Source organism: Equus asinus, chromosome 23, assembly GCF_041296235.1.
Source record: "Equus asinus isolate D_3611 breed Donkey chromosome 23, EquAss-T2T_v2, whole genome shotgun sequence".
NCBI classification, from domain to species: domain Eukaryota; kingdom Metazoa; phylum Chordata; class Mammalia; order Perissodactyla; family Equidae; genus Equus; species Equus asinus.
Genome location: NC_091812.1, coordinates 21,624,025 through 21,648,641, shown reverse-complemented (window position 1 = coordinate 21,648,641; position 24,617 = coordinate 21,624,025). Strand labels below are relative to the sequence as shown.

The window sequence follows — 24,617 nt, the reverse complement described above, 5'->3', positions numbered from 1 at the left end:
CAATTCTCCCTCCGCCAGGTGCTTCCCTGCCCGCCCCCTCCCCACTCCCACCGCCCCACCAGAATCCCAGCACCAAAGTGTTGGCTATTCTCAAATGTGTGTGACCTCACAGAGAAATCCAGGCAGTCCCCAATTTACCAACACCTGACTCGGGAACAACTGTGTATTCAAATCGTGGCCTGGTCACGACTCACCTTTCTGCTGTCACAGCTCTCCACCACTCCTCACTCCAGAACTGCCGGGGCAGCCACGGAACCCAAAGACCCCTTCCCACCGCACCAGAGAGCTCTGTTGCCCAGTTCTGACACAAAGCTGTACTTTAAATGGGGTAACATGTGAGATGTGCCATGTGTGCCGACAGGGTCTGGAACAAGCAAAGCATTTGCTGAGTGTCAGTATCACATGATGCACACACAGCACAGCTCTGTAGGCACGCGTCCCCCTCACCCCTGCCTCTAACTTCTCCTCTGGCACCTGCCACTATAGGGGCTAGGGATGGAGGTGCTGGGGAGACAATGGGTGCTGCTCCAATGGGCCACTTATAGAATTAACAATACAATTTCCCATTGAAATCACAGTTTAGAGCTTCTGGAGTAATCATAGCAACAACCTACATTATTACTGAGCACTTACTATGGGCCATAAACCATTGGAAGCACCTTCAATATGCAAATTCATTTTATCTTCACAGCTCTTTCACAGGAAGAAGCAATCCACTTATTTTTTTCTTTTTTTGGTGAGGAAGATTGGCCCTGAGCTAACATCTGTGCCAATCTTCCTCTGTTTTATATGTGTGATGCCGCCACAGCATGGTTTGATGAGTGGTATGTAGGTCCATGCCTGGGATCTGAACCTGCGAACCCCCGGCTATCAAAGTGAAGGCAAGAACTTAACTACTATGCCACCAGACTGGCCCCACAATCCACATTTTGACATGAGGAAACTGAGGCACAGAAGGGTTAAGTCACTTAACTATGGTCACATGATAGAAGCTGGAGGAAGCAGGTTGCAAACCGAGGTTTGTCTGTATTTTGAAAATAAAGCTTTAGCCATTCAGGTCCTCAGACGTCAGAGAGCATCAGAATCACTCAGCAGGCTTTTTAAAATACAAGTCTCTGATTCAGTAGTCTGGGGCAGAGCCTAAGAATCTGCACTTCTAACAAGCTCCCAGGAGATACTGATATAGGTCCAGGGACCCTACTCTGAGAATCAGTGGATTAGAGCATTTCAACCCTCGGCTGCACATTAGCACCACTGGGGAAACTTTCATTACTACCAATATCTCGACCCCCATCCCAGATTCTGACTGTTAAAACAATAGCTTTATTGAGATATAATTCATATACCAAAAAATTCAGGGGTCGGCCCCATGGCTGAGTGGTTAAGTTTGTATGCTCTGCTTCGATGGCCCATGGTTTCACCAGTTGGGATCCTGGGCATGGACCTAACACTGCTCATCAAGCCATGCTGAGGCGGCATCCCACAGAGCAGAGCCAGAAGGACCTGCAACTAGAATTTACAACTATGTACTGGGGGGCTTTGGGGAGGAAAAAAAAAGGAAGATTGGCAACAGATGTTATAGCTCAGGTGCCAATCTTTTAAAAAAAAATTCACCCTCTTAGATTGTACACTTCAGTAGTTTTCAGTATGCTTCATAAAGTAAAAAAAATCAGCAGAAAACATTTTCATCACTCCAAAAGAACCCCCATACCTATTGGCAATCAGTCTCTATTTCCCCTCCTTATCTTCCCCACTCCTAATCCTAGACAACTACTAATCTACTTTCCATCTCTAAATATTTGCATATTCTGGATGTTTCAAATAAATGAAATCATACAAGATGTGATATTATGTGGCTGGCTTCTTTCGCTTAGCGTAATGTTTTCAAGGTCCATCTTTGTTGTGGTGTGTATCAGCACTTCACGTATTTTTATGGTGGAATAATATCCTATTGTACGGATATGCCACTTTCTTTTATCCATTCATCAGTTGGGCATTTGGGATGTTTCCACCTTTTAGGTACTAAGAATAATTCTGCTGTGGACATTTGTGTACGAGCTTTTGTCAGGACCCAGATTCTGATTTAATAGGGTCTGGGGTAGGGTCCACAGTCTTGGTATTTTTCAGAAGCTCCCCCAGGTGGTTCTAATGTGCAGTCAGGGCTGAGAACTTCCGGTTTAGAACCTCATTACTCAAAGTGTGGTCCTGGGCCTGCAGCACAGCATTGCCAGGGAGCTTATTATAAATGTGGGCTCTCATGCCCACCCAGACCCACTGGACCACAACCCACATTCTAACAAGATCTCCAGGTCATTGATGTGCTCAGTGAAGTGTGCTCACTGGTTTAGGGAGCTGCTCTGGTCCTGATCTACCAAGTGTGATGTTGTCCCTCTGCTCAAATGCACACCAAACTCCAGATATGAAATTTATTAGTGACTGCCTTTATCCCCTGCACACAATTCCATACAAAGTTGGGGACAGTGAGCGTCATCTGAGCCTCCACCGTGTCCCCAGTGCCCAGCACAGTGCACGTGTAAAGCAAGTGAGATAAAGATTCATCAAATGGAAACACCAGTGAGCCCCTGAACCCTGCAGGGTGTCCAGTGTGCTTTGGGTGAACCAGCGCCCAGAAAGGGCAAGCTCCAGTGCCCTGGGGTGGCAGCGCCTAGAAAACACATGGCATAAAGGAAGCTCTGAAACGGTGACTGAGTCTGCATCAAGGATCCCCTGGGGTTTGGAGCAGGAGGGGAAATCAGAGTTTCTGCTGCTGGGCTTCATTCCCAGGCAGCAGATCTCAGAGCCAGGGCTTTCCAACCTGATCGGTGGCCCGGAGCCAGCTGACAACCAGCAGCACATTCATGTCTTAAAAGCACACTAGGGAATTCCCAGGCACCAGGCAGCCGTTCCCATGGCAAGCGAAGTAGAAAAGGAGGGAGCAAACCACCTCCAACTCAGGAAACAATATCAGGGCCTTGCTCTGCCAGCCAAAACCATTAAGATGCAGTGCCAGTCAGAACGAGCTGGAAGCAGGTCTAGGACCTCTGCTAGGAAAGGGATGGGGCAGCGGAGGAAGCAGGCACCCATCCCCGAGCTTAACAGAACCGGAGCCCTTCAGAATCAAGGGACTGGCTCTGCAACCAACCGGCACTCAAAAAGCTTTCAATAATGGAGGTGTTAGTAGGCGTGGTCATAGCAGCCACCACTCACTGATGGTCAGTGCTCCAGGCAGAACTAAACACTGCAGGCAGGTATTAAACAGTCACATGTTACACACAAAAATATACAGATCAGGCTCAAAGAGTTTAAGTGCTTTGTTCCAGGCTATACTTCTAGTAAGTGAAGAGTCAAGACTCGAACCCAAGCCCATTGGCTTCAGAAACCCACAGTGGGTAATGCCAGGCTACAGTGAGGCAAGCCAGTCCTGGCTGAGTTCCAGTCCCCTCCACTCTGCAGATGAGAGGCTGAGGCCAGGGACTTGTGCAAGGTCACACAGCTGGGTCAGAACAAGTGGTATCTTTCCTTTTTCCTAAGGAACAGGTATGGTTATGAGATAATGCAGGAAGAAAAGATTCTGGTAAATCTCAGATCAGCACAAACATTAGGGGTTAAAAGTCCTAATGAGAGAGACGGGGTAGCCCAGCCTAACCAAAGCAGAGGTGCTGATGCAAGGACTCAGTCAATTCTCTGCAGTGCCCCTTGTGCTCACAGCTAAACTATCTGGGTCTTCTGAAGCAGCCACAGACAACTGCAGGGGACAAATCTCCAGAGGACAGGAACCATGCCTGAGTGCTTTGATCCAGAAAATATTTCGTGAATGCCTGGGGTCTTTAGGAAATACAGAGATAAACAGAACCTAGCTCCTACCCTCAGAGAGATCAAATCTAGTACAGACATGACATAAAAATCTACAATAAAATAATGTCATGCTATATCTTGCTTTTACCTTGTTTCTAGACTCCATCTACTAGCCCCCTCATTTGTGAGAAAATACTCATTCAAAATAACTAACTAAACATCTCTACGTTATCCTTTGACAGGAGCCAGATGATTTCATTAAAGGAGGAATAGAAGAGTTCCAAAAGCTTAGGCTCCAAGAACAGTTGGTCAGTTTCTCAAAAAGTTAAATAGAAACTTACCCTATGACCCAGAAATTCCACTCCTAGGTATAAACCTAAGAGAATAGTCCATAGAAAAACTTTTATATGGATATTCACAGCAGCACTATTCACAGCAGATAAAAAGAGGGAACAACCCAATGTCCATCAACTGATGAATAGATCAACAAAATGCAGCATATTCAAACAATGGAATATTATTCAGTCATAAAAAGAAATGAAGTACTGATACATGCTACAACATGGACGAACCTTGAAAACATTACCTTAAGAGACAGAAGCCAGGCACAAAAGGCCATATAGTTTATGATTCCATTTTTATGAAATATTCAGAATATATGAAATGTATAAATACAGAAAGTAGATGAGTGGCTGCCAAGGTTGGGGAGTGGGTCGAATAGGGAGTGACCACTACTGGATACAGGGTTTCTTTTCAGGGTGATAAAATGTTCTGGAATTAGATAGTGTGACGGTTGCATAACTTTGTGAATTGTACTTTTAAGGTAAATTTTATGGTATATGAGTATTATCTCAATTTACAAAGTAATTAAAAACAAAAATAAAAAATGTGCAGGCTCCATCTACAGACTAAGAGCACCAAACCCTCTGCTTTCTCTGTCTCAGCTTCATGTCAAGGAGAGGTCTAGACATGCTGATTTTTCAGAGGCCATCAGGTATCCTTTTTCAGCCAGTCCCCAGCTACCCCAGGGGACCCACGGATGCCCTGAGGTGCAGGTGGTTGTGGGAGGGTCTGCTGATACACCTCATCATTCCTAGAAGCGCAGTATTTTGTGGATCATCTCATGAAGAGGTTTTCAAATTATGCTCTTGATACAGGGTTTGCCCGTGACTGAGGGCTTTCTCAGGACATGGGGCTCTCAATACTAAACCTGGGAAAGTTCCAGGCAAACAGGACAACTGGTCACCCACGTTCCTGAGGAACAGTAACGGGTGAAGGGTCTCCAGTCCCCAGTCCCAACTCTGGTCCCTATTAACAAGCACAGCTTTTCTATTCCTTTCTCTGTTATCTATTAGACTTTACCTACAATTCTGTTTAAGGAAAAGAGCTCTGTGGCTGAAAATCATTGTCTAAGTCATTATTCTCTTGATGGTCCTCATCAGCCAAACCCCAGGAGGTTCAGAGACTCAGCATTTTCAGGGAGGTGAGTCTAATGAGTAAGATAGAATCTCAGTGTTGGGGGATGTGGAGCAATAGCCACCAGGATGAGCTCCAGGGGTCAGTGGTGCTGATACACTGGGCAGGGCTGGGCAAGGTTCTTAACTGCGTCCATCACCACTGCTCTTCCAATCAATAAGTATGTCTCAAAGGGGAGAAGCTGAGACTCAGTGGAAAGATCCTAAATTTGAAACTCTTTTGAAATCTGAGAGCTTTATGAATGGTTTCTGAAGTCCTGTCCAGCACTGACTTTCTATGATCCTAGACTCTGATGGCATTCCACCCATAAACCTTTGGCTGTCATCTCCATATACTGAAGGCTCCTTACTTATGAACATGTGTGACTCTCTGCCAAAGGTTTCTTTTTCTCGTTGTAAAAACACATTCAACCCACACTCAGAGTAAACCAGACATGCCAGAGAATATGAACTCTGCCCTCTAAAGTGGCCTACAACCAAAATGAATGGGGAATTGGTACATAAACAGCCCAGCCTCTTTGCTGGTCTAGGGGAGAACTTTGAGGCATATTCTAGTGTCTTCTAGGGTTCTCCAGCAGAACTGAGCCCAGCTGCCCACAGGAATGACCTGCTCAATGACACACTCTGCGTTGCTTGCTTCCCATCTCCCTTCCCCACACCCCCATTGGTACACTCAGGGACCACATCCCAAAGAAACTTCTTGCTCCAAACTCTTCTCAAGGTCTGCTTCTCAGGGGGGCAGTCGACGAAAATGAGATCCTGTGACATGTTGAACGGAAACAGCAACATTGGAAAAAAGCAAAAAAAGCCCACAGCAATTCTATGGGACACCCCCACCATGGAGCTCAGGACTTGGTGAGGCCAACAGTGGTTGGGAGTCACCCTGAACAATGCACCAAATTTATAATTCACTTAAATACAACAAAAAGGACTATATTAAAAGAAATGAGGATGCACCTATTTGCAAAACATAGAGTTCCATGGGTGCTTTTAAAACCTATGATTAAATAAATAAAAGCTACTTACTTATAAAAGGCCTGGTTCTCCACCCCGCACTTCCAAAGATGTTTGCAGGCAGCTGGTGTTGAAGTATGGAATGCCAACATGGCTTTTTTCTAGTAAAAAAAATAACAGAACAAGAAAAGGCATGTTAAACACAGTTTACGTTTTTCCTGTTTTTCCTTTAGATATTTACCTATTTGCATCCCACCTAGCAAACAGATTTGAAGTCACTAATGCATTACTATGTTCCTAAAGGTGTTGTTAAAGTGGTACCCCGCCCCCTTCACCCTGCGCAGACATCACTAATCTATCTAGGCCCTATTTCTAATAAAAGCAGCCTCGTAATGCCTCTTGACGCTCCAGGCATCGCCTACCCCTCAATCAGACTTGAATTAGTTTAAAAACTATTTGCATCCTTGAATAACTGTCTATTGAACTGAAAACTAGGGTCAAGAAAATCAGCAAGCTTCCAGACGTAGCTCTGAGGCTCAATGTTTCAATAATGGCCTCTAACCGAATACATTCCCGAAGAACCCAACCTGTGTCTATCTGTATCTGTATCTATCTATTATCTTAAGATTCCCAGGACTCACAGGCTTTGTTTATAAACTCTAACCAGCGCTGGTTGATATCTAGCTTTGTAAGTACTCTTCACCTGTTTCATAAATCTGTATTTTGGCAAATTACAGAGGAGAGGGAGGTTCCATTTTCATTTCTGCAATCTATCCAGTCTATTTTTCACATGGGGGTAGATGGTCAGCATTGCTATGATTTATTCTTAAAGGTACAAACTCAGTGTTTGTTTACCTCTAAACTGTTTTCTGCATATAGCTTCCATGATCATCACAAACTTTAAAGCTACAATATTAACGGCACATTTTATGCTTGAATCTCTCTCATGCACACACACTTACACATACGCACACTAAAACAGGTAGTTAGAAAAGTGGTATCTGACCTCCTTCTGGGTGCCAATCACATAAAAAGTCTTTCCTTCAAACTTCAACTTGCAGACATCGGGCCTAAGAAAAGAAAATCTCTTTGGGTAAGAAGGAAAAAAACAGTGGCAGCTAACCAAAGTACCTGGCCTTCCCGTAGGAATCCGGCTGACTCACAAATGCCAACACAGACTGCAGTGAAACAAGATATTATCTCATCATCCGTGAAGGCCTAACGAGCAGCGAAAGCCCCTGAGAGAACTATACGGCAATTTTCTTCCCAAGGGAGGATCCGTAGGCAGCCCAGAATTATTTATTCCATTTTTTACAGTTAAGCTGCACCTTTCTTCCAGGAGCTCTAGAGGTTTCATGAACATTAATGTCCAAAACAATATTAATTGGCAGGCTCAATTTTCAAGGCAGGAAGAATGTGGTTCTTTCAGACTCAGTTAATGAAATCACACGGATTCACAAGATCTGTCTCCTTCATTCTTTTACATCCATGTCCAAGAAACACACACACACCACAGTGCAAAATTTTCATTTCTGCTCTCCCTGTTTATAAAGAATAGTGTTGTTAGATATTGAGATGCTCAAAACTGTGAGAACAACTTGATGAATTATAGTCAAAAGAGTGACTTTAGTTTCCATCTTAAGGAGCTGTTGGATTAAAATCTGCCTGAAATGTAGACCCTGGGTCACCTCCTTGGTGAGAACATATGTGTAAAGAGAGGAGAGAATTCTATTTTCATTCCTTTGATCTAATTCCAAGGACAGTCATGTGTGCCCCTGTGTTTTTCCTGGGGGAAAAAGAACAGTGAGGGCACATTAAGCTGTTTTAACTTAGGAGAGGATTTGTGAGAGTGACAAAGCTCAATGGATGTTAAAAAAAAAAATCTAGGATTAACGTGGGAAGAAAATTTGTTTTAGTAACATGTACATGGCTGCTATAAATACATGTGCCTAAGCAGAGGCTGGAAAGGATGGGGATGACATCAGGAGCCCACCAGGAACATCAAGACATAGAAACCAGAAACAAGCAGGGGATTGTCCATCTCAGTCAACTCTTCCTGGACCCAGGAAGAAACTGAAGCCCAAAGGGGAGAGACTTGCAATTAATCTGCACTTGAGACAAGTCAGGTTCTAACCTAACTACTCTAGAGCTCAAGCAATTTAGACACCTGAGGATCTAACACCCTTAGGATCCCTAAGACTTTTGTAGCCATAGGGTAGGATGAGGGAAGTCCTAGAATTACTTATACTCCCCAAAGTCTATAGGAATCCTTAGGAAACGTATTCTGGAATGGACTGAAGAGTGACTAACTTAGAGCTTCTCTACAAGGTGCTGAAATACAGAGAAGAAAATTGGGTAACACCAGCACGTTACATGTATATAATGTCACAGTTCACGAATCACATCACTCACACACACTATTTCATTTGCCTTTCCCCCATCTCCTTCCCTCCCTCTAAGGCAGTCAGATATAATCGATCCCCATTTTATGAATGAGTACACTGAGACTCAGAAGTTAAGTGATTTATTAAAGGTAGACAAGAGTTTTGAGAGTGCTAATTGTAGAATAAGAGAAGAAGTGAGCACAGAGGGGAGTTCAAAGTATGAATTGAGTAAAAGGCAATGATAGACTGATCATAAGCAAGAGCAGGAGACATAGGGAGCAGAGTGGACATTAGCTGACTGATGCTAGTAGAGAAGGTTTGAAAGGAAGGCAAGTGTGCAAGTGCTAAGAGGAGAGTGCCAAGCAGGGGTGGGGGAGGACTTGATAAAGAGGTGCTGGAAGAAATCCTGAAGCTAAAAGAACCAGGAAACTGAGGTTCAGTTTAGTGCAAGAGAGCATTTCCAACCCAGGACAGAGGATGGATGCCCACGGGCCCATCAAGAAGAATGTCAGACCTAAGGGTTGAGGCCAAAGGAGTGAGCCCACCACCCAGTGAGACACAACAGAGGTGACAAACCTGTCAGGGGCCATCAGAGAAGGAAGTGAATGAAGCTGAAGGTATGAACAAGACTGAGCCTTTACAATATTCCACATATAATGTTCAGCCTTCTTTACTCTTGACAAAACCACTTTGTTCCTTGATTGGACATAGTGGGAACTGCTGGTTACCTACTTCACTCCATCGTCCCACTTCTTTACTGACACAGCCTAGACTTTATTCTTCCTTGAGGTCATGCAGATTACTCTTCCCAGACTCAAGAGGATGAATCTGGATTTGACCAACCCAGTAATGGAGTTCCAATTCTTCTTGGAAGGATTGGTTTGTGTAGGTGCATGTGACCTAATCCTGCCCAATTAGATACACAAGAAATCCCTACAGGGTTTCCGAAAAAGTTATCCATGTTTTAATAGGAGATACATAGGAAGGGGCTGCTCTCCTCCAGGCTCTGGGAGTTGCTGTGGGAAGATGTGATGGCCAGAGTTGCATGCATGGCCATCTTATGAGCACCAGCCTGGGGACAAAAGACACCACCCTGGGATGGCAGAGAAGAAAATGAAGAAACCCAAATCCTTCATGGTGTTGTTGGGCAGTTAAGTTAATGGACCGTGGAACTGCCTGATCTCTGGAACTTTTGTTGTGTAAGATAATCAGTCCTCTTAGTTGTAAACCATTGTGAGTAGACATTCCTGATCCTTTGAACAAAATGCATCTTCACTGATACACTGGATAACAAAGCATGAGTTAGCACCAAAGACTCAACAGAGGAGAAAGTAGAGAAGTCAGTGGGAGAGAGTGGGTCTTGACTTGCCCATGAGGTTTTTCACCTTTACCCACCCTGACGCACTCCATGGTCACCCCTCCGGCCAAAGCAGAAGCTATTGGTGAGGAAACACTGGAAACCTTCTCTGGAGGCAGAGCCCCTGAGCCCAGGATACATCCCAGGTCTCCTGGGTTGACTCCTGAGCTTGAAAAATCCAATTCTCCACTAAGATAGGGCAGCCTAGATTGGGTTTCATCTATAGGTGATAAATCCTTTTAAAATGAAGCTTGAAGGCAAAGAAATGGGCACTAGGCATTCTACCTGATGTTTCCCCAAAAAAAGTCAAAGGTGGAGAAAGAAAAACAAGATTAAGAAAAATGGTAAGTCAGTATTCCAAGAAGTACTCACCATTTTACCAAATGGATTCTCTTATTTCCCTGGAATACCACAAAGCCTGCAGCAGTGAATCCTAAAAATGTTGTTGTGCCTGTTGAATCCTGAAAAAATAGAAATAAAAACTTATTGGGTTTGAGGAAAATAAATGATAAATGGTATGCTTATTCACGTCACCCTGGGTTAATTTCAGATTAATCCCAATGACTGTAGCAATAAACTAAGTTTCTGAGCTGGGACTTTTAAGGACGGAACTTCCAGACTCTGGGAGAGGTCCAGGAATGTGTAGCTTTCCCTCTGAGGAACAGACCTTCTGCCTCACCAGGAACCTCCTGGGAAAAATATAGATTAGTCTCAAACTACCATGTCTACTTCCAAGTGCCTTCGGGGGCCACTGGAGTTCTCAGATCTGCCCTGTAATGTGGGCAAACTGTTCTTGGTGGCCATTAGCTCTGGAACCAAAGATGCTGTGAAACCAAAGCCCTGAGCTTCTGCTGTAACTTGATTCAAAGCCACACAGGATTTCTGGCAATTTTAATTTAAAGATATGTCCAGAAAGGCCTACCTGCTTCCAACTTTGACCAAGAAAATTAAGCATTGATAAGTTAAGTAAAGGCAAAGGAACAACAAGAAGAAAAATCAAATCAGTCTCCAAGCAATAAGTAAAATGAACAGAGAGGCTCAAATTTGCGGATAAAATCGAATTCACTAAATGGAATAATCTGATTGATACCACTACTAGGAAGCGGCATCTGGCAAAACTTCTAAAATAATTATGTGGTTTTACACCTGAAACTACTATAATATGGTATGTCAACTAGAACTCAACAAAGAAAATAAGTAAATAAAAATCACTCAAGAAAAAAATAAATTAGGCCAATGAAAATAAAATAAAATAAACAATTGTGTGGGCAGAGCAGGAAGATGCACATACCCACGTGGGCAAGTACCACTGGCCCTGCCTCCGATGCACGTTGGAATCATCTGCAGAGCCTGGTCTGCGCCCCCACAGATCCTGCTGTAATTGGGCAGAAGGAGTTTCTGAAGCTCCCCAGGTGCTTCCAATGAGCAGCCTGAGTTGCGAGCTGGAGGATGAATACTTTACCAAATCCTATTAGCTGGTGCCATCTGGGTAAAGAAATGTTCCGGTATGACTCAAAACTTACTTTTAAGAGCCTGGCTGATATAATTGCTTAGTTTAGGATTCAGGTTAGTGTCTGGTTGATGCATAGTTTAGGACATGGAAAGGAGAACATTGTTTTTATAAAATATTTCTGGAAAATTTGTGCATGAGCATCACCTTGGGAGCTGGTTAAAAAGGTTGATTATCCAGCTGCACCCCCAGTGACTCTTAGTAGCTGGGGTGGGGCCCAGGTGATTCCAAGACATGTGACTGGTTTCACGTTTGGTAGAAATACTGTCAAACAATATGAGTGAAGGAAAACAGAAAAACAAATACTCCTAATGTCAAAATACAGTTTTAAATCTTTCCTTTCTTCTTGCACTTATTTTTTTAAGACTGCATTCTTGCTGGTAATGGCCTGGAGAATAAATCTGTTAGGATCTTGTAACTTCTCAGGGGTAAAACCATCCACTTGATAAATTAATCCATGTAGGTTAATTTAGGAAAACGCAGCGACTACAAGCAATTAGCAAGCAACTGGAAGACCCTCATGGAGAGAATTAACTGCCAAAACATGAGACTGCAGCCTACTGTCATCCCTTCCAATTAGGGGCAGAGGGTCAGACTGGGGAAATGTCATAGGAGGGGTCTTCCAGGCCTGCACACCAATTAACTCTCTTTTGGGCAAAACAATGATTAAATGTTGACCTGCTGTGAGGGGCAGTTACCTTGCATGGGTGGGGATCCACCCCATAGGTTTCCAAAGTGTGAGCTTTCAGGAGTAAGTTAAATTCAGCAACTGGTGGGCTCTGGCCTCTAAAATCACATAAGAAAAGTTTAGGGTGTTAATACAAAAAATAATAGAAACATGGTGTTCCTTCCTTCAATAAAATGTGACATCCTAAACTAAATAAAGAGAGAAATCCCTATATGAATAGTAATCAGTAAGGCTAATCATTATTTCTCACCACAAGGAGCCCTTTGCTACGGAATCTGAGCTCATGTTCCCTGGTTAATTGTTCCATAATAAACTCACATGTACTCTGAGGACTCCAGTGACCTGTACAGTTAATCAAGGTTATCAAGTTACCAATTAGTAGGCGCTTGCAAATTCAATCTTAATATGAAATAAAATACAGCATCTGTTCTTTCCTACTGATTTAAAAAGATGATCCAGGGTAGACAGCATTTCCTTCTTGCTCAGGGTAGAAAGTGGGCAATCCTGTTACTCCGTCAACAAGCCCAAAACAGAACCGTCGGGGTAGGAAGAACTGTCAACCATTCCATTGAAAAGCCCTGGATTTTGAAAGGAAATCTCAGCCATTAGTCCCAGCACTGTCCTCCAGGGTGGTAAACAAGGTCCTGGTCTTGGCGGGGGCTGGCAGAGACTACAAATAGAGATGGTAGTGAAGGCCTTTTGAGCTAACGTCCAAACCAGGACTGTGCAGCATGTCAGACTCTGCTTTGACCAACATTAATATCCCACGTGTATCTTAGAGAATCTCAACTATTCCCCAAAGAGAACTATGTAACTCTAACAACCAAGAAGAGTTTGCTAAGGAAAACACAATTCATTTTTATTTTCAAAATGTAAAACTATATTGCAATATCAACTCTATTTCTACCCAAGCTTCTCCCCAAAGACAGATTCTCCTATCTCCACCCCCTCAAGACAGCTAAGAGTCATCACGCCTCTAAATCAAAATAGGATTCCATCTACCTTCTCCCTAAAGCCTTTTGGGATCTTCGGTTACCTGAGTGGACTGAAATTTCACTCTTCTATGTCTAAGGAGCATCTTTATTTATTCACCCTGATCAGCACTGCGGGGACCCTTTCAAACCAGGAACTCCCATCTTTCTTTGGCCGTGTCTTTGATTCTTTTCTTCTGCTCCCAACCTCCTCCATCACTCCAACCACAATCTCTCGTCTCTCCTTTGAGAGGCCCCAGTAAATGGATTGTGATGCTTCTAGGTCTATCCTCCATGTCTTTTGACCTCTGTTTCATTCTTTACATCTGTCTTTTGTATTATATTCTGAAGTACTTCTTAATTCAAACCTACAATTGCTAATTTATTCTTCAGCTGTGTGCATCCTGCTTTCATCCCATTTATGAGTTTATTTTTTAACATCAATTATTTCATTTCCAATGTATTATCTATTTGGCTCTTGGAATCGCTGCCTGTTCTTATTTTATGGAATAAAATCTGCTGATTCCTCTGAGGAAATCCACTTGAAAAGAAACAAAGTTCAATCCTGTTTGCTCCTTAAGCTGCTTTCTTGGTGATGGTCCTTGGTTTGCTGAGTCAGAGTCTCTCATTCACTAAGCTGATGTTTCTGTGTTTCATGATTCTTGTTTAGATGCTCATCTTGGAATCTGATGTTATTTGTTTCATGCAGTGGCCTCCAGAGATTGTAGGGTAGGGTAGGACATGCCATATGGGAAGAGCATGTGTTAACAACTTGATTTCAGGCTGAAGGTTCTCGTTCCTTCTGGGTGTTGCCCACACACAAAGTCCCTCCAGCTGAGGCCTGCTACTGCCCACGACTCAGCACAAGGAACCAGAGGAAGGGGTCAAAGCTGCCAACTGTTCCAAACACAGTTGTCCACTCACCATGATGGCCAATCTGTGTATCTGTTGCCTGAAGCACCCAGGACCACTCCCATCCTATACAAGTGTGTGACCCAGATTCCCTCCACCTGTTTCCTGTGTTCCAGAGACACTGCAGGACTTCTGATCCAAAGATGACATTCTTTCTTGTATCTGCTTTCTAATACTTTTTCTATAATCCATAGGGACTTGGAGAAGAAATGGAAGGTAGCCACATACACTACCTTTATCTTTTAATAGAAGAGATAATTTTTAAATTCACCTTTTACAGAATATATTCCTGAGGGATTTACTCAAACACTTGCTTTAGGAAAACAAAGTCTAAAAGCCTTTCCAAATTTCCTCTTTAGTCTTAGTGTTCTGAAATTTCACTGTGATTTATGTAAAGGGAGTATCTGTGTTTATTCATCCTGATCAGCACTGTATGGGCCCTTTCAATCCAACAACTCCTATCTTTGATTCTTTTTTTTCAAGTCACAGTCATTATAATTATTCCTCTTCTTGATAAAGTAGCAATAGATTCAAAAACGTCACCAACTATATTGACAGGGGAGGAGAAAGGGATTTTTTGAAAGTTTTCTCAATACATATAAGTATTTCTCTCTCCATAGCTCTCTCATAAGTTCTTGAAGTGATAGCTTACCTTTCACCAGAAAATCAAGATAATTATTGAATCCAAATTTGGGGTGCTTTCTCTCTCTCTCTGCCTCACTCACTCATACACTCATCTCACCCCCCTGACTAGGGACAAAGCACGAAGTGGAGCTATCCAGCATGTTACTAAGGGGGACCCCACTCTGGTGGCCCTCAACACAGCCTAATGACCCAGACTGAGGCCAAAGTGAACCAGGACTGGGGCCAAAGCAGCCCAGTGCCTCCCACAGCCACAGGCCATGAGCTTAGCTCCCAGGATAGCTCTCCCACTTGACATGAAAGGCCCTCACTCTGTCCACACCAATAAGAGCTCCTCTGTTCCTGAGAGTTGGCCTTTCTCCTTAGTGGTTAAATTGTCAGCACCTTTATACAAGCTACACATTGTTCTTAAAATTCAAGTTTGGTTTTGAAGCACACCCTTCTTTTCTATTCAGTCTGGGAAAAGTTAAATGTGAAAGGTTATAATTTGGAAGTTCACCTTGGAAGATAAGTTTTGCTTGCCCAGGTGGTCTCTTTCTGACCACTTCCTTATCCTTAGTAACTCTGATGGACATCTGATTTCTAATTGCAACACTCGACCCCAGATGACAGTAGGGTGTGGTGCTGCACAGCTCCAAAGGATGCACCATTGAACTCAAAGACCTCTCTGCCCATCAGGAAATATCATACAGGGTGTGAAAAGGCAAGCCCTAGTTTGGGAAAAGATCTCAGCAACATGTACAATCAAAAAAATGACTCCTATATAGAATTTTGAAAAAACCTTGTAAATCAATAAATAATAAATTAAAAAAAAGAGATAACCCAGAAGAAAAATTGGCACAAGACTTGAACAGGCATTTCACAAAATAAGATATCCAAATAGCCAACAACCACATGAAAATGTGCTTAATTTCTTTATGATCAAGAAAATGCAAATTAAAGCTATGAGACATCACTTATACATCCAATAGCTAAAATTTAAAAAACAGGATCAAGCACTCATGAGGATGTTCAGCAAAAGCAACTCTCATATACTGATGGTGGGAGAGCAATTTGGTAGAACTATCTGGAAAACTGGCATTATCTACTAAAATTGAACATGTTTACCCTATAATACAGCAATTCCATTCATAATTATATATGCAACAAAACTAGTATATGTTGCACCAAGAAATATATTGAATTTTCATAGTGCCATTTGTAATAGCAAAAAATAGGAAGAACTCAAAGGTCTATCAACAGTAGAACGGATACACAATGGAATACTATACACCTAGGAAAATAAATGTCACAAGATGGGTGACTATCACCAAAGGAAAACTGAACAAAAGAAGGAAGATATAAATGAATACACACTGAATGAAATCCATTTACATGGCTTTTAAAATGAGCAAAACAAAACTAAAGTGTTAAAAGTCAGAGATGTGGGGGCCAGTCCAGTGGGGCAGTGGTTAAGTGTACACGTTCCACTTTGGCAGCCTGCGGTTCACTGGGGTTTGGATCCCGGGTGCAGACATGGCACCGTGTGGCAAGCCATGCTGTGGTAGCATCCCACATATAAAGTGGAGGACGATGGGCACGGGTGTTAGCTCAGGGCCAGTCTTCCTCAGAAAAAAGAGCAGGATTGGCAGATGTTAGCTCGGGGCTAATCTTCCTCAAAAAAAAAAAAAAAGTCAGAGATGTGATTACCTTTGGGGAGGAGGGAGAAGGTTAATATTGAGAAGGGGCATAACAGGGGCTTCTGAGGTGTTACCAGTTCTCTCTATGACCTGGGTGGTGGATACATTCATGCTTGCTTCATAATAATTCACTGAGCTTTACATTTACATTTTGCATACTTTTCTGTATCTGTGTTATATTTCAATTCTTAAGAGTTTAAGAAAAAAGGAAAAGAAAGAAAAAAGGCTGTGAAGCACTGGGAAGCCTCATATATTGTTGGTGTGAAAGTAAGCTGGAGCAACCCCTTTAGCAAACAAGCTACCATGTTCTAGAAAAGCTGAAGTTGTGCAAACCCTATGGCCCAGAAATTCCACACTTAGGTTTGTACCTAGACTGGGCACTCTGTTACATATGCTCCCACCAGAATTATTCAAGAAGCCATAACAACTTTCTTTGTAATAGCAAAAACCTAGAAACAGCCCAAATGTCCATCAACAGAATGGATACATAAAATGCAACATGTTATAGGATAGAAAACTAATTACACAGAAGCAAAAATGAACATCTATGGCTATGTGCATCAGTGTGGAAGAACCTCAAAAACATAGTGTTGATGGGGAAAAAGCGAGGTACAAAAATAGAGTAGTATGATTCCATTTATATGAAAGTCAAAAGAAGCAAAAACCAAGCAATGCGTTATTTAGTGATACATATGAAGTACATTTATAAAAGCAAAACAGGATAATGAGTAACTCCCAATTCAGAATAGTGCAGAGGAGGGAGGGAGGCGAACTGGGAGAGGCACATGGGAGACATCAGAGCAGCTGGCCGTATTCTAATTCATAAGTAGAATTAGCGGGTCATGGGTGTTTTCAGCCATTCTTTAAGTTTTACATATATTGTATATACTCTTTTATGTATTATATATTTACAATGATTGAAAGAGAAACAAATTCCTGCCCTCTTAATAAAAGAATTATTGGATGAATAGTATACAGTCTAAAAGCACTGCTGAACTAAACAAATTTGATTTTGACAAATATGATGGCTAAGCATGCAGAACTATCTTTTACTAAACCATACTTTTCTGAGGAATATACAATTGTTTATGTTGCCAAGCACTAAACATATTTTTTCACTTAATATTCGTAGAGGAGGAATTCTTATCCTCATTTTACAGGTGAGGATTCTGATACTCAAAGAAGGAAAGTAACTTCCTCAAGGTTACACTGCTAGTAAGTGCAGAAGTGAGGTGCAGATCCAAGTGTGCCTGGCTCTAAAGCATTGCTCAGTGCCTGCACCTTCATCAGTCCCAACACGATATGGTCCAGAGCTGTCTGCCTGCCCTCCCGGACGCCACGGCAGAGCACTGCTAAATGACGTGGTTTCTATAAGTTCTTATAGAAAGCATTTTCCAAATTCTAAACATTGCACCTTATCCATGATGAAGCAAGCCATTCCAGATGACTGATATTTAGACCTGATTAGAGAGCAGCGGTGTCTCAATTTTAATCTAGGTCAGAGATTCCCCACACTAAAGCCTGCGGGCTAAATCCATACTGCCGCCTGTTTTTGTACAGCCCTCAAGCTAAGAATGATCTTTCCATGTTTAAATGGTTTAAACCAATCAAACGAAGAATCATATCTCATGACCCATGAAAATTACATAATATTCAGATTTCAGTGTCAATAAATGTTATCGGAACACAGCCACGCCCTTTGGTTTGTGTCCTGTCTATGGATGCTGTCATGCCACAATGGCAAAACTGAGCAGTTGCAGCAGAGGCTGTACGTTCTGCAAAGCCTAAAATATTTACTAACTGGCCTAGCACAGCAAAAGTTTGCTGAACCCTGACCTAGGAACTGAACACAGGAATAGAGAACAAGTGAAGCTATGTCTCTCTGATTCCATAAAATGAGGATAAAAAGCAGTACCTAGCTCCCAGATTTGGTGTAAAGAGTAGGCAGTTAATAGATCATTAGACTAGTGCCTGGCACAGAGTATGCTCCCCCCCACCCTCAGAATAGCATTTGTTTCCTTGCTGGCCATGCACATGACTGAAATCAGAAATACAATGGTGGAGGAAATGTCAGGAAGCATGTCGAGATATTTACAGCAAAGCAAAGGCCTCTCAAATAAATCCTCAAATTGGTATCGTTTGCTTTGGGTTTAACTGCAGATGTCCAACAGCTAAGCATTTAAAAGACTAATCTAAAAAGTCAGACACAGAGAAAGACTAATGCAAATGTTCAGAGAAAGGAAAGGGTTCAAAACCAATGGAGAAAAGATGGAGACCCGACAGCACTGAAGTCTCCTGAGTCCTCCGACTCACTGAGGAAGAAACCACTTAGTGATCAAGTCTTCAGGAAGACACTAAGACCAATTAAATAGAATTTTCTTCCCCTCAAATCTGCCGTTGGACATTTGTTTCGGGCAAAAATCTTGTTTGGTAATGGAAATTAATGATTTTCTATCCTTTAAATCTTGCACCAGGAGCTGTTCTGCTAAGATTAATAGTGTCTCTAATGAGACATTTAGAAGTAAAGGCTAATGATTAGCTGAATTCTTTTTTAAGAGCTAACAATTCTCTAAAGATATGCTTTTCTAATAAATTAGGTGAGGTCAAGTAATTATAGAGTTAGCTATGTTTTTCCCTTCTGCCTATCTTGAATATTTTTTGTCAAAGAGGAACATTCTCTTACTGATCTTCCTTTAGCATGCTATCACACACAGTACAAAAGTGTACAGCATCCCAAGGATGAATGCAAATTATCAGTGGACATTAATTGTAGAAAGAGGTGTAGATCTTGCCAGCAGTGATCTGGACTGCTTGGAGCATTTTGGCAGGGAAGGAGGTGGACTGGGCTCTGCTGGACCCACTTGGGTCTATGAACTCCAGAATTAAACTCATTGGTAAAAGACCAATATAATTGTCTTCTACTGAAAAGTAAAATTCTCAGTATGAGTTAGGTTAGGTTTTGCTGCGACTTGGTTGCAATTTTAGTTAGATTTGCTCATCATTGGCTGCAAGTGCTTGTAAGTGCTCTCAGGACTCGCCCTTCGGCAAGGCTTGGGATCTTAGCCCCCATGAGACTCTGGAGATCTCTCTATGCTTTCTTCGTAGCCTGGCTGGCAACTTTTTTGAGCTGCAGAGAGTTTTCTTTGCTCTTTAGTCCCATCCCTGGCTGTCTGCACTTCAAAAGATCATTTTCCTCCCTGTGGTCCTGTCCCTCACCACTGTCAAGAGCTTCCCCGCGCTGGTTAAAGGTCTGGAGTGCCTCAGAGGGATTTCACTCAGCTCTCCCATCCTGTCTGACTTTGGCATACTGCTCCTCTTCAGTCAGTGAATGCCTGGAGCCCAAGGGTGGTGGGAAAGTGCAACTCATTCTGTAGCTGGAGTGTTTGGGGTCCCAATCGGACAAGTTAGCCCATTCATGGGCACTAAAAGCTTGTTAAAGGTTCGGCTAGTTCCTCTTGCACCCCACCTGTGGGATGTCTCTCCTTCTCCCACCACTCCACCAGAAGAGAAAGAAACTGCAGGTCTCAGCTCTCCTAGGAAAGACGTTCTGGACTTTTGGTACATTTAGGTTTCTTTGCAAGCTACACTGTCAGGATAGGTTTTAAAAATATGATTTTGTAGTTTATGCAGCTTGTTAATGTTATCTTGGCTGGGGAAAATCAAAGTCTCATGCTTTCCTACTTCCTAACTGGAAGTGGGAGTCTCCAGTCTGAATTCAATAAAGTTGCAGGATACAAAATTAATATACAGAAATTTGTAATATTTATATATATTAATTATGACCTATCAGAAAGAAAAATTAGGAAAACAATCCCACTTACATTTGCATCAAAAAGAATAAAATACATAGGAATAAATTTAACCAAGGAGGTAAAAGACCTATACTCTGAAAACTATAAAACGTTGATGAAAGAAATTGAAGGTGACACAAATAAATAGAAAGACATACCACGCTCATGGATTGGAAGAATTAATATTGTCAAAATGTCCATACTACCCAAGCCAGTCTACAGATTTAATGCAATCCCTATCAAAATGCCAATGTCATTTTTCACAGAACTAGAACAAATAATTCTAAAATTTGTATGGCATGACAAAAGACCCAGAATAGCCAAAAGAATCTTAAGAAAGAAGAAAAAAATCTGGAGAAACCACACTCCCTGATTTCAAACTATACTACAAAGCTCTTGTAATCAAAATATTATGATACTGGCACAAAAACAGACACATAAACCAATGGAACAGAATAAAGAGCCCAGAAAGAAACCCATGAGTGTATGGTCAATTAATCTACAGCAAAGGAGGCAAGAATATACAATGGGGAAATGACAGTCTCTTCAATAAATGATGTTGGGAAAATCCAGTCTGTCATTTCTAATTCTTTACTTAGAGAGGGACATCATCTCTTTCAAACTCCTTGGGAACCATTAGGGACCATCTCTATACAGAGCATTAGACAGAACACTGCAAATTTGGGTAACTACCATGCTATGAGGGAGACAGTGGTGATGCCCTGGGGCCAGGCAAGGACAATACTTACAGGAGAGCAGCCACTTAGAAAGATATCAGAGCACTGTACGTGAAGACTCAGGTTTCAGGCCAAGGTCTATGGCTTCATAATTGTATAGCCTTAGATAAGTTAATTTCTCAGGCCTCTGCTTCCTCATTAGTAAAAGAAGATGGTCACAAACTCAATACCAATGGACAGAAGGTGAATTGGCTGAGCAGGGACAGTGGCAAATTTGGAGAGCAAATGATTCTTTTAAAAGGCACTCTTGCTTAGCTTGAGCTGAATGTTGCCACGTAGGGGTCAGGGCCTAGTGTTACCAAATTCCCCAGTTGTGAGTAAAGCTGGAACTTTATGGCAACTGATTCCACTTTTAAAAACTATTATTTGGCCCAAAGAACATATATCTGGGTCAGAGTGTAGTCCAAGGGCTGTCATTTTATAACCCCTGCTTTGACTCCAAGGGTCCCTCAAGTGTAATAATTGGGTGTCAAGTTTCTTTGCTTTTGGCTAGTGACCTCTTGATATTCAAAGGCTCTAGATGGTAGCTGGGTATGACTAATAAAAATTAGGAAGCAAATTAATTGTGGCTTCATGAATATCATTTTTTAGATAAAATCTTTTAAAACATGAGGTCATGGGCGAGTGGAGATGATTAAGGGGATGCCAGCTTGGTGGTGAGGCAGTTGAAGATCACTGGGGTAGGTCATCTAACACTTCTACAGTTCCCAACACATAGTTGCCCTTCAAGAAATATTTGTTGCATGAACAGATGGATGGATAGATGCATGGATATGTGGATGAATCATGGATGGGTACGTCGACAGATGGATGGATGGATAAATACACTGTTATAGTCTCATAAAAAGTTCAAAAAGTCTTTGACTCTATGCATAAGTTAGAATCACATGCCAGGGCCGATCAAAAAAATGTGTGAAGTAATGGCTGATTCCAGCTTTCAGTACTACCCTTCTCTCCTTCTTCAAGGCCATGTTGTACTTCAGTAACATTGCTCTTTCTCCCTTCAAGTCACTTTAGCCAGATTTCACCTATATAAAAAATGTTGACAGCTTGGGTGCACACATCATTTGTCCCTTGACCAACCCTCCCTAGAAATATCCCTGACTCTAGGACACATAACACAAGGATTTAGTTTTTACAGAGAAGCATTTGATGCCAAATCATTTCATCTTCCCATTCCTATGAAGGGTGTTATATCAAATAAAAACAGAGAACGGAAAAGGATTTTATGACCAACCAGAAAGAGAGATTCTAGGGTTTTGGAATGAGAGACTTGAGAAGGGAAAGGACACAGGGAGCGGGGAGGAGAGACGGCAGAGGAAAAACACATTTCAAGAAAGATAGGGTTACAAAATAATCTGACATTTCCTCTCCTCCTTTTACACAATAAACACTCATCTCAAAACTGCACAAAAACATTTCCTAAGGGGGCCCTCGTGATCTATTCATCAGAAGCACAGGTAGAGGGTATTTATCACAGCAGGACACTTATTTCTAGAAAGCTAGGCATTTTTCAAACTATAAATCCTTGCCAGGGAGCCATGGCATATGATTTACAGAGAATGTCAGTTTTAAGAAACAGAAAGAGATAATGACTCTTTAAAATACACTCAGTGTCATTGTTGCTTCCAGCACAAACCTCACTGTATCAGGTCGTTATGGCGGTGGCTAATTGGATGATTTTTCTGCTCTTCAAGGGCAAGGAATACACTTCATCAAAACCACTTCATTGCCAATTGAGCTTTTTGACTATTTAAAAGCTGATGACCTGTGACTGAAGCTAATCCAAATGTCTTTGCCTCTAATAAGAAACCTGATGATCTGGTGATGAGAGGACCAGCTGAGTAAAAACTCTAGGAAAACCTCCAGAAAAGCCAACCAGGGTTCCTGATAGTGAAATCAATCTTCTTCTTGATCTTCAACCCCCTCTGAGCACCATCAGGACGAATGGAATCGGTATTCTCTCTTAACCCAGATGGCCAATGATTAAAGCTTTGGAAAACAGAAACCAAGACAATCAAAAATAATACAATTGTCATGTCCCCAGGGATTGTGGCAATGTCTCCCCCCAGCCACTAGAGGGCTCTAGCAGGAGGAATAACCTATTTCTAAGCAGTCCCAGCGCTAGGGCCTCATCTCCACGTATCAAACTCAAATGAAATCTGTAAATTATAAGAGGTTCTTTTTTATACACAGTTTTCAAAACAAATATGGCTCTTGTTGCCTTAAGATTATCTACAGAGGCAGAAGAGTATAGCAGAAATGGATTCAAGATGTGCTCTGCCACGTGTTTGGAACAGGAGTTAGTAAACTAGAATCCATGGTCAAATCTGGCCCACCATCTGTTTCGTCAATAAAGTTTTATTGAATCATAGCCTACTCATTTATGTAATGCCTATGTCTTCTTTTGTCCTACCAAAGCATAGCTGAGTGGCTGCAATAGAAAGCACAGAAAGCCAAAAAAAATTATTAATTACTCCTGATCTAGAAGAATCATTAAGCCTGAGTTTTAGCACCAACCTCTATTTAATAATGTGAATCATACATCTTCACATCTTCTAGCTCACAGGATATTAAGAAGTCCCAAGATGCCTCTATAAAATCTTTCTAAATAAAACTCTATTAGCTACACACCTATTAGAGTGGCCAAAGTCAAGAACATGGAAAACACCAAATGCTGGGAAGGATGTGGAGCAATAGGAACTCTCTTTCATTGCTGATGGGAACGCAAAATGGTACGGTCACTTTGGAAGATGGTTTGTCAGTTTCTAACAAAATTACACATACATTCACCATACAATCCAGCAATCAAGCCCCTTGGCATTTAATTGAATGAGTTGAAAATTTACGTCCACACAAACGCCAGCACATGGATGTTTATAGCATCTTTGTTCATAATTGCCAAAACTTGAAAGCAACCAAGATATCCTTCAGTAGGTGAATGGATAAACAAATTATGGTACACACAGACAATGGAATATTATTCAGCAATAAAAAGAAGCAAGCTATTGATGAAAATACATGGAGGAAACTTAAGTGCATATTGCTAACTGAAAGAAGCCAGTGGAAAAGGCTACATACTATATGATCCAAACTATATGACTTTCTGGAAAAGGCAAAACTATGGAGACAGTTAAGAGATCAGTAGTTGCCATGGATTAGAGGAAGGCGGGGTGAATAAGCAGAGCAGAGAGGATGTTTATGGCAGTGGAAGTATTCTGTATGATACTAAAATGGTGGATACATGTCATTATACTATTGTCAAAACCCACAGAATGTACACCAAGAGTGAACCCTAAGGTATATGGAATATGGGTGATGATGATATATCAATGCAGGTTTGTCAATTGTAACAAATGTACCACTCTGGTGAGGGATGTTGATAATGTGGCAGGTTATGCATGTGTTGGGGCAGGGGCTAGATGGGAAATCTCTGTACCTTCCATTCAGTTTGCTGTGAATCTTAAACTGCCCTAAAAAATAAAGTCTACTAAAAAAAATACACCTCTATTAGTTAATAAGACTGTGAAGGCCATTAAGAGCTGTTTGCCAGCTGTTTCCAGTTTGTACCTTCAGAACATCTGATACAATTGTGCTTCCTTGCTGTCAGTGCTTAAGCAAAAATTACAAGTATCACTTCTAAGTTGAAACAAGACCTTCTAGAGGTCTCTTTTCCCTTTGGCTCAACAACTGAGAAATTCAAGCTTGTGACTGCCCTGAGT

The 24,617-nt window shown here is 41.9% G+C and overlaps 1 protein-coding gene across 21 annotated transcripts in view; it reads right to left on the bottom strand.

Moving 5' to 3' along the window:
* Nucleotides 1-24,617, bottom strand: part of FRMD3 (FERM domain containing 3) — a 382,586-nt gene that overhangs the window by 60,852 nt on the left and 297,117 nt on the right. For all 21 annotated transcript variants that reach the window (XM_070495921.1, XM_070495924.1, XM_070495918.1 and 18 more), the window contains 4 exons: nt 12,174-12,261; nt 10,338-10,426; nt 7,231-7,294; nt 6,297-6,385 (listed from right to left, as the gene is read on the bottom strand). In XM_070495921.1, the coding sequence (XP_070352022.1) occupies nt 6,297-6,385; nt 7,231-7,294; nt 10,338-10,426; nt 12,174-12,261 (330 nt within the window). The remainder of the gene's footprint in view (nt 1-6,296; nt 6,386-7,230; nt 7,295-10,337; nt 10,427-12,173; nt 12,262-24,617) is intronic.